Source organism: Eumetopias jubatus, unplaced genomic scaffold (assembly GCF_037043125.1).
Source record: "Eumetopias jubatus isolate StellerSeaLion01/CBP00866 unplaced genomic scaffold, mEumJub1_p1.0 scaffold_14, whole genome shotgun sequence".
In the NCBI taxonomy this organism is placed as follows: domain Eukaryota; kingdom Metazoa; phylum Chordata; class Mammalia; order Carnivora; family Otariidae; genus Eumetopias; species Eumetopias jubatus.
Window position 1 is genome coordinate 19,213,441 of NW_028274820.1, and position 19,095 is coordinate 19,232,535.

Genomic DNA, 19,095 nt, shown 5'->3' on the forward strand with positions numbered 1-19,095 from the left:
CTGTTATAAAAAGAAATCTTGTATTAGGCTGCTTGCTCAAATAGAAATCTAATGCTGAAATGAAATGTTATTTTCTTTTTAGTAATTCAGTTAGTTAAGATTTGACATAGGATAATTCTATTTTTAATTTTTTGAAGAATCTCCATAGTGTTTTTCATAGCAGCTGGCCAATTTTACATTCCCATCACAATGCATAAGGGTCCCATTCCTCCACATCCTTACCAACAGTTATTATTTTCTTGGTTTTGACAGTGGCCATCCTGACAGGTATGAGGTCATATCTCATTATGGTTTTGGTTTGCATTTCCTGATGATTAGTGATAATGATCTTTTTATACGCTTGTTAACCATTTGTATTATCTTCTTTGGAGAAATGTTTATTCAAGTCCTTTACACATTTTTTTAAGTTGTTTATTTATAGATTTATATAGATTTTTTAAGTTGTTTATTTATAGATTTATATGGATTTTTTATTATGTTATGTTAATCACCATACATTACATCATTAGTTTTTGATGTAGTATTCCATGATTCATTGTTTGCGTATAGCACCCAGTGCTCCATGCAGTACGTACCCTCTTTAATACCCATCACCAGGCTAACCCATCCCCCCACCCCCCTCCCCTTTAGAACCCTCAGTTTGTTTCTCAGAGTCCATAGTCTCTCATGGTTTGTCTCCCCCTTCGATTTCTCCCCCTTCATTTTTCCCTTCCTGCTATTTCTTTCTTTTTTTTTTTAACATATAATATATTATTTGTTTCAGAGGTACAGGTCTGTGATTCAACAGTCTTACACAATTCACAGCGCTCACCATAGCACATACCCCCCCCAATGTCTATCACCCAGCCACCCCATCCCTCTCACCCCTCACCACTCCAGCAACCCTGTTTGTTTCCTGAGATTAAGAATTCCTCATATCAGTGAGGTCATATGATACATGTCTTTCTCTGATTGACTTATTTCACTCAGCATAATACCCTCCAGTTCCATCCACGTCATTGCAAATGGCAAGATTTCATTCCTTTTGATGGCTGCATAATATTCCGTGTGTGTGTGTGTGTGTGTGTGTGTGTGTGTGTGTGTGTGTGTGTGTGTACCACATCTTCTTTATCCATTCATCTGTCAATGGACATCTTGGCTTTTTCGGTAGTTTGGCTATTGTGGACATTGCTGCTATGAACATCGGGGTGCACATACCCCTTCGGATCCCTACATTTGTATCTTTCGGGTAAATACCCAGTAGTGCAATTGCTGGGTCATATGGTAGCTCTGTTTTCAACTTTTTGAGGAACCTCCATACTGTTTTCCAGAGTGGCTGCACCAGCTTGCATTCCCACCAGCAGTGTAGGAGGGTTCCCCTTTCTCCGCATCCCTGCCTTTACACATTTTTTGATAGAGTTATTTGTTTCTTGTTCTCATTGTGTTGTAGAAGTGTTCTGTTGGATTTTTTTTTTTTTTTTTTTAAGTAAGCCCTACACCTAACGTGGTGCTTCAACTCTTAACCCTGATATCAAGGGTGCATGCTCAACTGACTGACCTAGCCACTTGCCCTGTAGGAGTTCTTTATGTATTGTGGACTTTAAGATATGTGGCTAGCAAGTATTTTCTCCCATTCTGTATGTTGCCTTTTCCTTCTGTTGATTATTTCCTTTGCCATACAGAAGTTTTGAAGTTTGATGTAGCTCCATTTCCTTATTTTTGCTTTTGATACCTGTAATTTTGATATTACATCCATGAGATCACCACCAAATCCATTATCATGAAGCTTTTCCCCTATGTTTTCTTTTATAAGCTTTGTAATTTTAGGTCGTATATTTAGGGCTTTGATTCATTTTTGAATGTTTATATATGGTGTAAGGCAGAGATCAGTTTCTTTCTTTTGCACATGGATGTCCAGTTTTTTCCAACACCATTTGTTGAACAGACTGTCCTTTCCCCATTGTGTAGCTGCTGCACGCTCATCAGAGATCATACAACCATGTATGGGAAGATTCCTTTCTGGGCTCTCTATTCTGTTCCATTTGTTTATATGTCTGTCTTTATACTAGTACCATATTATTTTTGATTAGCTTTGTAATATGTTTTGAACTCAGGAAGTCTGAGACCTCCAGCTCTGTTTTTCTTCCTCAAGATTGTTTGGTATTTGGGGTCCTTTGAGATTCCATGTAAATTTTAAATGATTGTTTTTTCTATTTCTGCAAAATAGTCCTTTGTGATTTTTGATAGTGATTGCATTGACTCTTTAGGTTGCTTTGGGTACTATGTACGTTTTAACAGTATTAAATTTTCCAACCCAGGAACACCAGATAATTTTTTGCTTATTTGTGTCATCTTTAATTTCTTCCAGCAGTGTTTTATGGTTTTAAGCGTATAAGTCCCTTACCTCCATGGTTAAGTTTATTCTAGGCATTTTATTCTTTTTAGTGCTTTTGTAAGTGGGATTACTGTCATGATTTCCTCTCCAGATTGTTTGTTATTAGTGTGTAGAAATGCAGCTGATATTTATGTGTTGGTTTTGTATTCTGCAACTTTGATGAATTCATTTATTCTAACGGGTTTTTTAAATGGACTCTTTAGGGTGTTGTACATACAGGTCATGTACATTCCACTTTTCTCTTTCCCTCCCAAGGGAGAAGCTGCAAGTTGGAATTTTCCTCCCAGTCCTGAGCTGTGCTAGCTTGAGAGAGGAGCTGACATGATTGAAATGAAATGATTTTTATTACCATTTCAATGCTTCTTTTCTTGACTTTGAGCTTGTGTGGGGTACTGTGACTTCTTAACTGGTTTCTGGAATTCTAGTAAAGGAGTTTTGGACCATATACTGTTGTTAAGTCAGTGTTTTTGTGGATGAGCAAGAGATGGGTCTTCCTGTTCCACCATCTGATGTCACTGAATCTCTTGGTTGTTTAAAAATAATATATTGACATGAGTTTCTCTGTTCTTGCTTTTCTGCTTTTTGAAGAAGGAAACAGTAGGCAAATACCTGCCTTACTGTTCAGTTGATACAAAGATGGGAAAGAAATGGGAAATAGGAGCTAGATGCTTGAAAAGTAGTTTCATATAGTATATTACTTATCATGCTAATTCTGTTGACTAGAGAAGATTAAGCCGTGGTATGTTAATTTGATATTTTAAGGCAAGCATTCTATTATTTCACTTTAATTTATATCTCTTTCCTTTATTTAACAATAGAAACTAAAGATCTTTAAGGATCTGAATTTCAACATGAATCCGTGTTTAAGCATATATCAAGATGCACGCTTTTGTGTATATGTACATGTCTGTATGTGAGAACAAATGAATAATGAATATGAATGTTTGGATATTCTTAGTCATGTTGGTATTAATTTAAGTGATTGTGAAATAATTCAGGCATTTGTTTATATTCTGGGGCAGGGGAAGATAAATAAATAAGACCACAACTAAAGTCCATAGTAAAATACATATTTTCTAACAATATAATTTAAGACATAATATATATCAAACTTAAGACTATAATAAAACTTTTAAAGACACATGATTTTTTTTTTAAAGATTTATTTATTTGACAGAGAGAGACACAGCAAGAGAGCGAACACAAGCAGGGGGAGTGGGAGAGGGAGAAGCAGGCTTCCCGCCGAGCAGGGAGCCCGATGCGGGGCTCGATCCCAGGACCCTGGGACCATGACCTGAGCCGAAGGCAGATGCTTAACAACTGAGCCACCCAGGGGCCCCTAAAGACACATGGTTTTAAAAGATCTACTGTAATTGCTTTTGGTAGACTCTGGCTTATTTTATATATGAAAAGTTTTCAGTTGTTATTTATTTTAGATTATATTTCCATAAAAATGAGTTTTTGCATTGAGAGGAATCCTTTAACTGTAGGAACATATATATATCTTTTATGGAATCTCATTATTTCCTCAAATAAAGAAGAAATGAAATGGAAATTTTTAGTAGCTCTTTAAGTAGTTTTGTCTCCATAGCATATATTTACAAGCAAATGATTACTTTTTGTTAAGATTATAGTAAAATATTTCAAAATGTTAGGAAAATGGAGTATGTCTAAGTTCTTTATTAAATTATTGAGTGCCGGGGCACCTGGGTGGCTCAGTCGTTAAGCATCTGCCTTCGGCTCAGGTCATGATCCCAGGGTCCTGGGATTGAGCCCTGCATCGGGCTCCCTGCTCCGCGGGAAGCCTGCTTCTCCCTCTCCCACTCCCCCTGCTTGTGTTCCCTCTCTCGCTGTGTCTCTCTCTGTCAAATAAATAAACAAAATCTTTAAAATAAATAAATAAATAAATAAATTATTGAGCGCCTGCCATATTCCATATTCCAGGCACTGTGATAGTGATTGGAGGTATCAGAATGAGCAGAACAGAAACAGGTACTAATTGGGGGTGGGGGGGAAATTAAGCAAACAATTGTATAAATGATGGTTTATAATTGTGATAGCTTACAAAAAGATTTTCAGGGTTCTCTGAAAGTATATAATGCGGTGACCTCATTAAATGAATTTTAAAAAGCTTAGATGTTAATGATGAGTTGGCTTGGTGAAAGGGAGAAGTATACAAAAAGAATGGAACGTTATCCTTTTCAGGGAACGATGGAAGTCCAGTGTGGCCAGAGGGGGAAGAGCATTTCATAATGTGCCTCGAGTGCCCAGAAGAGGTCCATGTACTATTTTACAGATTTTGAACTTTTATCCTATGCACAAGTGACATGATTCATATTTATAGTTTTTACTGTTAATTACACTGTGGGGTATAGATTGAAGGGAGCTAACTCTAGAGAAAGGTGGCCTGTTGCAGGAGTTCAGAAAGCGATAACGAGGGTTGTATTAGTTTCCTAGGGCTGCTGCAATGAAGTTCCACAGACTGAGTGGCTTAACAAAACAAATTTGTTTTCTCATACCTGGAGGCTAGAAGTCTGAGGTCAGGGTGTTTGGCAGAGTTGGTTTTGTCTGAGAGCCGCTGGGCAAGGGTCTCTTTGTTCCCGGTCTCTCTTTTTGGCTTGTAAATGGCTGTCCTCTTCCTGGGTCTTCAGACCATCTTCCTTCTATATGTGTCTGTGTTCGGATAACCTCCTCTTACTGGATTGGGGGCCATCCCAGTGATCCCATTTTAACTTAATTCTCTTAAGACTGTATCTTTGAGTATGGTCACATTCTTAGGTGTGGGAAGCTTAGGACTTCAACATACGAATTTTGTGGGGAAAGGATTTGGCCTGTAACAATGATTAACATTGATGGCAGTGAAAATGGAGACAAGTGGACTGAGAATTACTTAGGAGATAAAACTGATACATCTTAGTAATAGATTAGAAACGGTGAGATGGAGAAGGTATCAAGATGACTTTGTTCTGGTTTGAGAAAGGTTCTGGGAGATAGTAGTGATTTCATTGGGGAGCATAAACTGAGAAGCATATTTAAGAGGAAAGATGATGAGGGGGCTCAGTTGATTAAGTATCCAACTCTTGATCTCAGCTCAGGTCTTGATCTCAGGGTCGTGTGTTCAAGTCCCGCATTGGGCTCCATGCTTGGTCTGGAGCCTACATTAAGAAAAACAGAGGAAAGATGATGAGCTCTATGTCCAGGTTTCATTCATGTGACATCCATGTAAAGATGGCAGTTAGGCAAATTAATATGTGGAACTGAAGCTCAGAAGAGAGGCCAAGGCTAGAGACATAAATTTGAGAGACATGATGTCCAAGCCATGATAATGGATGAAATTGGCTATAGAGAAAAAAGGTACCTAGACAAAGTCTAAAGAAAATGCAACTTATAAAATTCATATAGAACCATATTTTCCAAAGAGGTGTATGCAGTTTGACGTGGAGAAAGATAAGTTCTACCCATACATTTAAAAAGTCTTACCCTTTAAACTATTTCGTATATTTTATATTGTATGTATCTTAACATAGTAGTACTTGTATAATTTTAAATAAGTAAACATTTTAGAGTGCATATCAAAAAATATTTTCCACTGGGTGAGTTTGGGAAACACTGTAACAGAGGAGGCAACAGGGAGTATTCCAGGAGGATGAAACCAAAAAGAATATGGCAAGGGAAGCCAAGGGACTGGGTTTAAGGAGAGTATGGCTCATGCTAAATCTAATTTGAAATTTTAAATACCAGTAAGCCATGCAGTCTCAACAAGGGCAATCTTGACCCCAAGAGGGAGAAATAGTTCTGTTGTTTTGTTTTGTTTTGCGGGGAGTGAGGAGGCACAAAACATCTTAGATATTATAACGGTTTGTGGCCTGTACAGTTCAATCCTGCCCAACAAAATCTTATTTATTAGTATTTAATTTCTCTTATTAGCGAGAAAGTAAACTAAGTACACCGTAATTATATAAGCATGATATTTTTTTATATATTTGTATGCAATTAATTATTTAATTTAGTGTTCTCTTCGAAGGGGCAATAATGAAAAAAGGTTGAGCAATACAATAAACTATATAGAAAGGGCTTTAAAACCCTTTTGCACTGTAGTTTAACAGTACTCTCTAGGGAAGAGTATGGGATTTGAGTTTGAAGAGGAACTTTAAATTTTTGCCTTATTTATTTCAGTATTGAATATTTTACATCAAAAATTTATTCTTCTGTTTATAATTAAGTTAGATTATCTAATTACTCCTCCAAAAAATTAAAAAGAATGAAGAAACCATCATATTTAATCCTATCACCCAGAGATAATCTTGTTAACATTTTGTATATAGTTTTTGTTTAACTGTATACATTTTATATCAAGCCCTATCTGTTCATCCTTCAAAAGGCATCTGAAATCTGACTACTTTTCACTACCTCCCACTACCATATTAGTCTAATCCCCCATTTTTAAAAACAGTAGAATGTACCAAAAGTATTGTTCTTTTTCTTTGAACAATATGCATATAAAAGCCAACGTTTTGACTTCAGCCAAAATTCTTTTGTATAGGCTTTCTCATTTTGCTCTGTGGTGTTCATCTTGAAGTCCCTACTGAATTTGTGTCTGCCTTCTTTTGAAATTGACACAGCAAAATGTTTCTCCCTGAAGGATATTTTCCAGTAAAATAATTTTTTTTCTTGGCCTTCTATTTGTTTCACCAGGATCCCTCTGCTTTGAATGCAGATGATTAAGAGCTAATTTAAAATTCATATATATTTGGTTTCTTTGATCAAGTCTGCAGGCTTTCTTACTCACAACATGATCTCTCCACAGAGATCTCTGGCACAGAATTTTTGCTCAATCTTTTACTTTCTCTTCTTTTTTGATCTTAACTCCTTTGCTTCCCTCTGACCTTCTCTCATTAAGCACTAACTTATAACCTCTTTATCTGAACTGATCCTCACCTCTCTCTGTCTCAAAGATATAGGTAGATTGTATCTTTTTTTTCTTTTTCTCAGACTTATCCCTTATACTTTTGTTTTATAGTCTACCCTTTCCTAGAACATTCTCTGCTTTCTCCAATACCAGTCTTTCCTGGCCACTTCCTCTCAAGGGTCTACCATCTAAAACCAAAATTAAAATAAACCCTTGGTCCTCTATCTCCACCTAAGTATTTTTTTCCCCTTCGTGCCCAGGTTTTAGTAAGTTACTTTGTGTATCTACTTTCTTATTTCTGTTTTGCTCTAAGCTACTGAAATCAAGCTTCTACTGCGTTGAAACAGTTCTTGTTAAATTCATTCTGATGACCCAACTACTAAGTCATTCTTCTCACCTCTATTACCCTCTCTTATTTCACTCCTTTAACGCAATAACTGTTCTTCTGCTTAGTGCTTTCCTCCTTCACAGATATTACTACTCCTCAGAATCATTTATTGACTCTTCTTCCTCCACCTACCCTTCCTTTGGAAATAATTCATTTGTAAAATTTCAGGCCTACACCAAAGTAGAGAGCCAAAGTACAGGACAGTGATTGACAGTGTACCCATCATACAGCTTTAGCAGTTACTAACTTGTGACCAGTCTTTTTTTGGGGGGCGGGTAGCTGTCTACATTTACTCCTTTCTCTCTACTCTGAATTATTTCTTCGGCTAACCTTTAAATAATAATGTTCTCCTAGGTGCCATCCTCAACAATTTTTTTCCTTCTCATGCTACATGCGATCAGTAGAAAAGCTCACACATGCTAACAGTTTCTACAACCTCCAAATGCTGATAACCTAAATCTATTTCTTCAGCTAAAATCTTGTTCTTTAGCAAGAGATTCATATTTATTAGCTTAGATCATCTTCACTTGGATGCCCCACAGATTCTAGAAGCATAAATCTAAATGAGCTAATCTTTCTCTGCCCACCTGCTGCCCCTGCTAAAATTCCATTTTGGCTGATCAGTCTCCCATCTGCCTAGTCTACTACACAAATATATCTAGTCTTAGTCCTTCATAAATGTATTTAGTTGTTCATCAAGCCCCATCAGTTTTCCTGCTGCCATAGTAAAGTCCCTTTCACCTACATTTTTTTTTCAGCAGATTCATAACTGATCTTATCTGCAGGCTCACCACTACCCCACATATTGTTCATCTTCCACATTATTATCAGTGATTTACCTAAAACACAAGTTGAATCCTGCTATTCTCTCATTAAAATCCTTAAGTATTTCAGTGGCATCTACATGATGAATTAAGACACTTCTTGGGGTGCCTGGGTGGCTCAGTCGTTAAGTGTCTGCCTTCGGCTCAGGTCATGATCCCAGGGTCCTGGGATCGAGCCCCACATCGGGTTCCCTGCTCGGCAGGAGGCCTGCTTCTCCCTCTCCCGCTCCCCCTGCCTGTGTTCCTGCTCTCGCTCTCTCTCTTTCTGTCAAATAAATAAATTAAATCTTAAAAAAACAGATTCATCCAAACATAAATGTTTTAGAATTCTTGTATATTTTATTTTTATACTATATATATGCATATATTTATATATATATAATTTCTTTAAAGTAGGCTCCACACCCAGTGTGGGGCTTGAACTCACAACCCTAAGATTAAGAGTTGTATGCTCTACCAACTGAACCAGCCAGGCACCCCTATAGTATTTATATATATATATATTTTTTTTTAAAAGATCTTATTTATTCCTTCATTCAAGATAGAGCATGAGCAAGGGGAGAGGCAGAGGGAAAGGGAGAAGCAGGCTCCCCACTGAGCCAGGAGCCAGACGTGGGGCTCCATCCCAGGACCCTGGGATCATGACCTGAGCCAAAGGCAGACACTTAACCATCTGAGCCACCCAGGTGCCGCTATTTATATTTTTTAAAATATATCTGATTTTTGCACTATTTGCAGTTTATTGCAAAGTCAGTCAAAGGTCCAACTAAGTTTCAGAATTATAGTGTTGTTTCTATTTATTACTAAGAAACTAAGCCAAGAGTTTTTTTTAAGTTGCAGACATTTCCCAAAAATGATCTGATAACATGATTGCATTGAACTTGGTGAAAGTGCTGTGGTCAGAATGTTTCTATTCCCATAGAATTCATATGTTGAAATCCTAACCCCCAAGGCAATGCTATTAGGAGGTGGGGCCTTTAGGAGGTGATTAGGTCCTAAGGGTAGAGCCTTCACAATAAAGAGACTGCAGAGAACTAGCTCCTCCCTTCTACCATTTAAGGTTACAGTGAAAACAGCCATTTATAAGGAACAAGGTCCTCACTAGACGCTCAATCTGCCAGGACTATGATCTTGGACTTCCTGCCTCTAGAACTGTGAGAAAAACATTTGTGTTGTTTATAAGTCACCCAGTTTATGGCATTTTTGTTACAGCAGCCCAAATAGACTAAGAGAGTAAGACAGTATTGGATGTAGATTATAAATAGATTAATATCAAATATCCTTACAGTTGAAATCTAGTTGAATTATTAAAATCTAGTAGAATTAATTTTCTTTCAACATACTTAGGAGCAATTATATGACATGCTAATTTGGTTTAAAAGTGTAAGTAAAATGATTTTTTATGTATCTTTATGTTTTCTTATTTTTTGCAGGTATATTTGTAATATATTGTGGCTTTGACAAAACTTTTGATAATTCTTTGATAAATAAAGCTGACATCTCTTTACATTTTGGCAGAATTATATAATATATATGTGTGTGTGTATGTGCACATCATATACAGAAGCATATATATATATATATATAAACTCTTTGATGTAATATCCTACCCCCAAATCTACATTTTCATTATTATCTTCTAAACTTTTCCAATCTGTCTGAATCTGCCTCCTCATCTTTTATCTTTCTGAAGCTGTCCTTTCTTGTTCCAACAACTGTGTGTGCTTTTTAGTATACATCTATGGTAACTGACTCTAGCCCTTAGTATGACAAGTCTTTGGACTTGACTGATTGGTTGGCTGATTGATTAATTTTTTTCAACAGTTGTATAAAGGTTCTCCAAGGAAACAGAATCAGTAAGATCTATATATTATATATAGAGAGAAAGATTTATTCTAAAGAACTGACTCACACCATTTTGGAGGCTTATAAGTCCCAACATCTCAGTCAGGAAGCTGGAGACCCAGGAGAACTGATGGTATAGTTCCACTCTGAATCCAAAGGCTTGAGACCCAGGAGAGCCAATAGTGTAGTTCTGGCCCAAAGGTCCGCAGGCTGAGGACCCAAGAGCCACTCTTTCAGTTTGAGTCATAAAACTGATATTCCAGCTTGAAGAAAGTCAGGCAGAAGGAATTCTCTCTTAGCCTTTTTTGATCTCCTAGGCCTCCAACTGATTGGATGAGGCCCACCCACATTAGGAAGGGCTTTCTGCTTCACTCATTCTACCCAGTCAACTGTTAAACTCATCCAGAAATCCCCTGACAAACACACCAGAAGTATGTAGACCAAATACCTGGGGCACCCCATAGCCGGTCAAGTTGACTCATAAAAGTAAACATCACAATAGTAGATAGTACTATGCAGCAGTCACTAGAGATAGAGTGAGGCATATTAGTTATTTTGATTATATATTACAAAGAGTATTAACAGTGATGACAAATATTTATGTAGTACTTCCTAAACACTTCATCAGAATTAACCCATTTAATCTTCATGATAAATGTATGAAATCGGTTTCCATTTAATAGGTGAGGATACTGAAGTATAAAGAAATTAACTTATCCTCAGTCACAGTCAGTGGTAAGGTCTGGATTTGAACCTCAGTATTCTGGCTCCAGAGTTCCTCTTACCCACTACTCTGTTCCTTTACTCACATAGGAAAATATCAGTATGATGGGGAATATGGGATGCTATAGAAGTATATAACAGAGTGTGTCGAACCTAGGGCAACCAAGAGAGGAAACACCTAAACTGAACTCTGAAAGAAGGTGCAGGTTTTAAAAGCTGCTAACTAAGAGAGGCTACGAAAGAACCTTCAAGAACCTGAAAGTATTTGAGTGTGGTTGAATCTTTGACCTCAGTGGTGTGAAACAGGAAAAATAGGCTGAGAAAATCAAGTCATAAAGGCTTCATAAGTCAAATTAAGGAAGAATAATATTTTTATATATCAAACAGACCTTAGATCAAATCCCAGTTCTGCTACTTTCTATTTAATTCTAAGCAGGTCACCTTATCTTTTTGAGCTTTTGTTTTCTCTCTAGAAAGGGACTAAGAATGCCTTCTTTTGAGATTTTTTTTCATCCGCTCAATAAATATTTATTGTGTCTTTTATGTCTGGGTCACGTTCTCAATGCTGAAATTACAGTGGTAAAACAGACAAAAATGGTGCCTTTGCTGTTCTAGAGTTTACATTTCAGGGGTTGTTTTAAGGTTTAAATGAGATAACATCCCATAGTGCCTATTCCATAATGCACATTCAGAAAATGTCATTATCTTAGCCAAGGTTTGTCTGGGTTCTCTGATTAAAAGTATATACTTCATGGATTTCAAGTGTTGAGTGACTTGTCACTAAGAAGGAAGAAGTAGCCAGATTATTTGGGACTCAGTGTTTTCTTTCAAAAGAGTGTGTCAAGGAATTAGAATTTTCTTGTTTATTTTGACAATTCTCGAAAGCCTTGAAGAATTTTTGCTGCTTCTAGAAATCTGTTTCAGTAGTTCTATGGAATTACAAAAGATGATTTACCTCAAAGGAATTTATGGTTAATTGTAGGAATAATGACACATCTGAAAGAAATACAAGGAAAAAAACCTCTGGGGAAGATAAAAGCAAACAAAAATAATCCACAGAACAAACACAGAAAAAGGAAATACAAAGAAAGCATAAAATGAAATGATAAAAGCAAGAACAACTAGTAGGTAAACATACTTGGTTTGTAATTTCTTATTAAAAGACAAAAATTATATTTAAAAATAAAATTAACATATGTGTTATTTATAAGACATCACATCAAAAGCAAACAATATAGAATAAAAATAAATGGAGTGACAAACATTTCTCAAGTGAAAGCAATAGTGATAGTATTAACTTCAGATAAAACAAGTAATAGTATATAGAATAAAGAAGGTCACACAAATTATCTGTCACTAGTCTCTTCAACAAATGGTGCTGTGAAGAACTAGCTATCCTTGCACAAAAGAAAAAAAGTCACCCTTACCTTACACCATATACAAAAATTAATTCAAAATGAATTAAAATCCTAAATGTAAAACCTAAAATTATAAGACTCCTAAAAGAAAACATAGGAGAAAGCTTCATGAAATTGGATTTGGCAGTGATTTCGTGCATAAGACATCAAAATCACAGGCAACAAAAGCAAAAATAGACCAATGGGACTACATCAAACTTCAGAACTCTGTGTGACAGCCCCACATCAGGTTTCCTGCTCCACGGGAGGCCTGCTTCTCCCTCTCCTACTCCCCCTGCTTGTGTTCCCTCTCTCGCTGTGTCCCTATCTGTCAAATAAATAAATAAAATCTTAAAAAAAAAAAAAAAAAAAACTCTGTGTGACAAAGGAATGAAAATGCCACATACAGAATGGGAGAAAATACTTGTAAGTCATATATCAGTTAAGGGATTGGTGTCCAGAATATGTAAAGAATTCCCACAACTCAATGACAACAACAAAAATACTGTATTAAAAAATGTGTAAATAGGACTTGAATAGACATTTCTCCAAAGGCTCAGCCTCACTAGTCATCCATCAGGAGATGCAAATCAAAATAATGAGATGTCACCTTGCATTCATCAAAGAACAGTGTATTGGTGAGGATATGGAGACATTGGTACCCTTGTGCACTGTTGAGGAGAATGTAGAATGATACAGCTGCTGAGAAAAATAGCATGGAAAGTTCCTCAGAAATTTAAAAATAGAATTACCATGTGATCCAGCAGTCTCACTCCTGGAGACATATATCCAAAAGAATTGAAAACAGGATCTGGAAGAGGTATCTGCTCACCCATGTGCATTGCACCATTATTCATAATAGCCAAAAGATAGATACAATCCTAGTGTCCATCGATGGATGAATGGATAAAGAGAATATCACACACACACACACACACACACAGCCTTAAGAAAGAAGGAAATCCTGTCACGTGCTACAACATGGGTGAAACTTGAGGACATTGTGATAAATAAACCATTCAAAAAGACATGGTTCCACTTACATAAGGTATACTAAAGTAGTTAAGCTTAGAAAATGAAAGTAGGCAGGATAGGGGGTTGGTAGGAGCTGCGGGGGAAAATGAAGGGTTTAGTAGGTATAGCCTTTCAGTTTTGCAAGATGAAAAAGTTCTGGAGGCCTCTTGTACAATGAGATACATAAGGTTAATACTACTGTACACTTAAAAATAGTTAAGATAGAAAATACTGTATTTTTTCTTAAGTAATCTCTACACCCAACATGGGGCTCGAACCACAACCCCAAGATCAAGAGTCACATGTTCTACCAATTCTACCAACTGAGCCAGTCAGGCACCCCTAATTTTTGTGTTTTTTTTTTTTACCACCATTTTATGCATCATTTTCTATGAATTTTTTAAAAATATGATTGCGTATTAAGTATTTTATTAAAGAGTATTAATTACCTTGAATTCACTCAGCTAAATTATTCTGTAGATTTCCTTATTGGAGACATTAAGTTATTATATTAATAGGTTTCCTAATACTAAATAATATTTACATTGGGGACATAAATCCTACTTGTTTAGATTATTCAAATAATTATTTTAATACCTGTTGAAATCAATTTGCTTTCATATCTGAGAATTTTGTATTTGTATTCTTAAGCAAGACTGATCCAAGTTTTCTTCCCTAAGGTATGTATGTGTGTGTAGAATTAGATATATAGTCATCAGATTTTCTTTATCCAGAGGAAAAGCTTTCAGTTTTTCACCATTTTGCTGTTCTTACTGGACTTTTCATATATGGCCTTTATTATGTTGAGGTAATTTCTGTTCCTAGCTTTTTGAGTGATTTTATCATTAAAGGGTGTTGAATTTTGTCCAGTGCTTTAGTGTGCATCAGTTGAGATGATCACTTGCTTTTTGTCCTTCATTCTGTTAATGTGGTATATTATAAAAGTTTTTTAATATGAAAACATTTCCTTTAAGATGCATGATATGCAATACACATATCACATAAAATCTTAGGACTCTGAATCTTATTTTCTGATCACTGTGTAAGAAGTGAACAATTTGATTTGCCTTTTTTATGGCATACAGTACTCAGTTGAATTCAAAGCAAAAGATTTATTAAAGAAACAAATAATGAAAACAGAAGTATGTGTGCGTAGGTATAAAAATGAGAAATCAGTACTTTTCATTGGTCACTTTTTCTTTTATAACCTTGAAAATTGGAATTTTATTTGTTGAAAGTCCAAAATAAAACAATTAGAATTTTCTCATTTTTATGACATATTTGAATATTAGGTGTATTTTATTGTTATTGGGGCTAAGAATGTGAATTGTCATTTTCATACTTCAAACATAGAATATTGGCAATTTGATATTGTGTACCACACATGTAGAAATACCTTAAAAGTACTTGGTAAAATATCTAACAGTGTGATTCTGGTTTAACAGTATTAAAGTATTTTATCTTGTTTTAACAAATGATACTTGAACTAATATTTCTCTTTTCTTTTTAGTGATTGCTTTCTACAACATTTATTCAAAATTGAATGAAGTATTGTGCTGAATAGTAGTAATTCCTGTGACTTTAAAAAATTTTTTTAACTGGGGGCACCTGGGTGGCTTAATTGGTTAAGCATCTGACTCTTGGTTTCAGCCTAGTTCATGATCTCATGGGCTGTGGGATCCAGCCGGAGTCAGCTCCTCACTCAGAAGGGGGTCTGCTTGAAAGATTCCCTGCCTCTGCTCTTCCCCCACTCATACTCTCTCTCTCTCTCTCTCTCTCAATAAATAAATACATCTTTAAAAAAACCTTTTAACTGTATTTATACTTTAGGCAGTTCTCTCTTGTAATTGGTGAATTATACTCTGGTGATCATTCTGGTCTAGCTTGCTTTGTTCATCATTTTCTTATGGTCACACAATTGCCTTCTATATATGTAAGGAAGATGGTAATAATTATAATAATAACTAAATTCACTGAGGGCTTATTATATATCAGGGACTGTCCCGACACTACTTTTTGTAAACTTTTTAATTCTTATAATAATACTGCAATAAAATGCAGTACTGTTATCATTACCATTTTACAGATGGAAGGAGGCTCAGAATGATTAAACAACTTGCCCAAGCTCACACAACTAGTAGGAAGCAGAGGATGATGACTGATTACTTGTACATGAGAACATGAAACATAATTTGAGTCATCTATACATTTCTAGTTACTTAATTCCATTGTTTAATAATTAGATGTGTTAGAAGATTTCATTTAAATACATTTTTAATAAATTTTTAATGTTATATCCTATCCATTACAGTTTTTAATAATTAATGAATACATCCCCTTTTTTGGGTCACAGGATGGACAATCTGAACTTTTGTACACTTTTTGGAATTCAGTTACTCAAGCACTTTCTTCTCAATTTCGCATGGCAACAGATTGTAAGTATGCTATTTATTTTGCAGTTTCATTTCAAAGTTTTCCATGTGCTTTAAGATGTAATGTCAAGAAGTTTTGCTTTTTTGCTTTATAATACACATCTTTTTAAAACTCATTGGCTAATTGTCATTTCTTATACTGGCCATATATTTAGTTTTAGAAACAATAAGTTAATTTTTTATGTTTTTTATAATTAGTATGTGGGATAAAATTCTCCAGAAGAATGAGTTAATTCTCCATAATTCAAACATAGAGGAACTCTGAAGTTTTCCTATGTAAAGGGTGTAAAGCAGTTGATGTTGAAGAATTTAGTTGATGCTTATAGAATTATTTTCTAACTAAAAGATACTAAAATACAAGACTTAATAGTTATTTCCTTATTATTAAAAATGAGGATTTGATGAATGAACAGAAGAAATACCTTCATCATGGGCACCTGGGTGGCTCAGTTGATTAAGGGTCTGCCTTAGGCTCAGGTCTGGGATGGTGCCCTGCTTCAGGCTCCCTGCTGAGCAGGGAGTCCGCTTCTCCCTCTCCCTCCTTCTCCATCCTCCGCCTGCTTGTGTTCTCTCTCTCACTCTTTGTCTCTCTCTCTCAAATAAATAAATAAAATCTTAAAGAAAATACCTGTCTCATGAATTAAAAGTTGTTTATTCAAACATGATCTCCAGGATTTGTTAATTTTTTTTTTTGGTCATGAAATAATGGCACTGCCTGCCTAATCAATGAATGTAAAAAGGGTTTTAGGAGTTTGTATGTAAATTCTTATTTACAAATGTTACTGAAAGTATGTAGTAGATATAAACATTATTTAGTCACTGGCAGTCCAGAGTTGAATAAAGTACACTACCTGCCTCCCTACTATTTTTTTTTCTTTTTGAGAGAGAGAGAGGGAGGGAGGGAGGAGTGGGGAGGTACAGAGGGAGAGGAGAGAGAATCTTAACCAGGCTCCACACCCAGCATGGAGCCCCACGAAGGGCTCAATCTCATAGGCTCTATGCCCAGTGAGAGCCTGAATCAGAGTTTGATCTCACAACCCTGAGATCATGACCTGAGCTGAAATCAAGAGTCAGATGCTTAACTGACTGAGCCACCCAGGCACCCCTGCCACCCTACTACTGTTTCTAAGGAAATATGCAGCAAGGCAGTGACCACAGAGGACACCTTCATTCATGTGTGGCCAAACAGAGCTTAAGCAGAGGGTGTATTTAGAACTGATTCACTCCATTTACTTCTGCAAATTACACTACTCCAAGAATACTGTGCATCTCCCTGCATTATGTATCTATTTTGGTCAGCTTTTTTGAGATATAATTTATATACAGTAAAATTTACCAATTATAAGCAGAAAATTCTATGAGTTTTGACAGTTATTTTTTATCCTTTTCCCCACCACCACAATTAAGATATAGAATATTTCCATCACCCCCCAGATTTCCCACATGTACTTTTGTAATCACCTACTCCCAACTCTTGGCGTCTGGCAAGTAATCATCAGCTGTCTGTCAGTGTAAGTTAGCTTTTCCTAGATTTTTGTAAAACTCGTATCACACAGGCTGTGTTCTTTTGTATCAGCATAATTATTGTAAGATTCATCATGTTGCATATATCAAAGTTCCCTTTTTATTGCTGATTAGTATTCCATTATATAGGATATACGGCAGTTTGTTTATCCATTCCCCAGATGGGAGACAACTGGGATATTACAGCTTTGGGTTATTACAAGTAAAGCTACTGCAGTTGTTCACATCGAAGTCTTTTGTAGATGTATGTTCATTCTCGGGTAAATATATGAGTGGAATTGCCTGATCATTTGATGAGTACATATTTAACTTTGTAAATAACTGCTAAACTATTTTCCAAGATGATGTACCATTTTGCATTCCCATTAGCAATATTTCATAACTACAGTTGCTCTACATCCTTATTGATCCATGGTATTGTCAGTGGTTTTTAATTTTAGCCATTCTTATGAGTGTGTAGTGGATTTTCATTGTGGTTTTAACTTCCACTAGCTTAAAGACTAATGATAACCCATGTTTTCACATGCTCATTAGGCATCTGCATATCTTCTTTGGTCACGTGTTTGTCAAAATTAATTGGCTTTTTATTTTTATTTTTTAGTTTATTGCTTGTTCTCTTATTATTGAGTCTTAAGAGATCTTTATATATTCTAGATCCACAGTCCTTTCTTAGGTGTGTGTTTTGCATATTTCTTTTGTCTGTAGTTTGCCTTCTCATTTCCTTAACAGTGCCTTCCAAATGATAAAAGTTAATTTTGAGAGAGTCAAACTTACACTTTTTCTTTTATAATTTCCTTTTTCTTTTTGACCTAAGAAATCTTTGTCTAACACAAGGCCACATGTATCTCCCCCTATATTTTATTCCAGAAGTTTTACTAAGTTCATTTGAAGTTAATCTGTGTATATGGTGTGAGATATAAAGGCTACAGTTATTTCTTTGAATATAGATCTAAAAGATTATACTGCACCTTTGACTGCCCTGACACTCTTGTAGAAAATCATGTGGGTATATCTGTGTAAGACTATTTCTGGAGTTCTTTTTTTCTGGGTTTTTGTTTTGTTTTGTTTTTTGTTTTTTGTTTTTTTTTTTGCATCTGTATGTTTGTAATCACCAAAGTGTAAATTCTTCTATGTTATTTCATTTAGCAAAATAATTTTGGTTATTCTAGGCTCTTTGCATTTCCATATATATTTCAGAATCAGGTTGTTGTTCCTATAAAAATGTTCCCTTAGACTTGGATTACATGATGAATCTACAGATCATTTTGTGATAAATTCACATCTTAACAGTATTGAGTCTTCTGATCCATGAGTGTAATATCCCATTGATCTAGGTCTTTTAAAATTTTCTCATGTCAATATGTGCTCTTATAGTTTTTAGTGTGCAGGTCTAGCAAATCTTTTCTTAAATTTATTACTATTTCATATATTTTGATGCTGTTGTAAATGGTATTTTTAAAATTTTAATTTACAAGTATTCATTGCTAGAATATAGAAATACAGTTGATTTTTATTTACTGACCATGAATCTTTGACTTTGCTACCCATACTTATTAGTCTAGTAGTTTTTGGAGATTTTTTAGCATATTCTATATTGATGATCATATAGTTTGTAAATAAAGGCAGTTTCACTTCTTTTCCATTCTGGTTTCCTTTCTTTCTTTC

At 35.5% G+C, this 19,095-nt stretch overlaps 1 protein-coding gene across 1 annotated transcript in view; it reads left to right on the top strand.

Annotated features, from left to right (window-relative positions):
* The window catches only part of COG5 (component of oligomeric golgi complex 5), a 310,052-nt gene that overhangs the window by 211,125 nt on the left and 79,832 nt on the right, over positions 1–19,095 (top strand). The window contains exon 11 of the mRNA XM_088018413.1: positions 15,828–15,909. Coding sequence (XP_087874539.1) covers positions 15,828–15,909 — 82 coding nt within the window. The remainder of the gene's footprint in view (positions 1–15,827; positions 15,910–19,095) is intronic.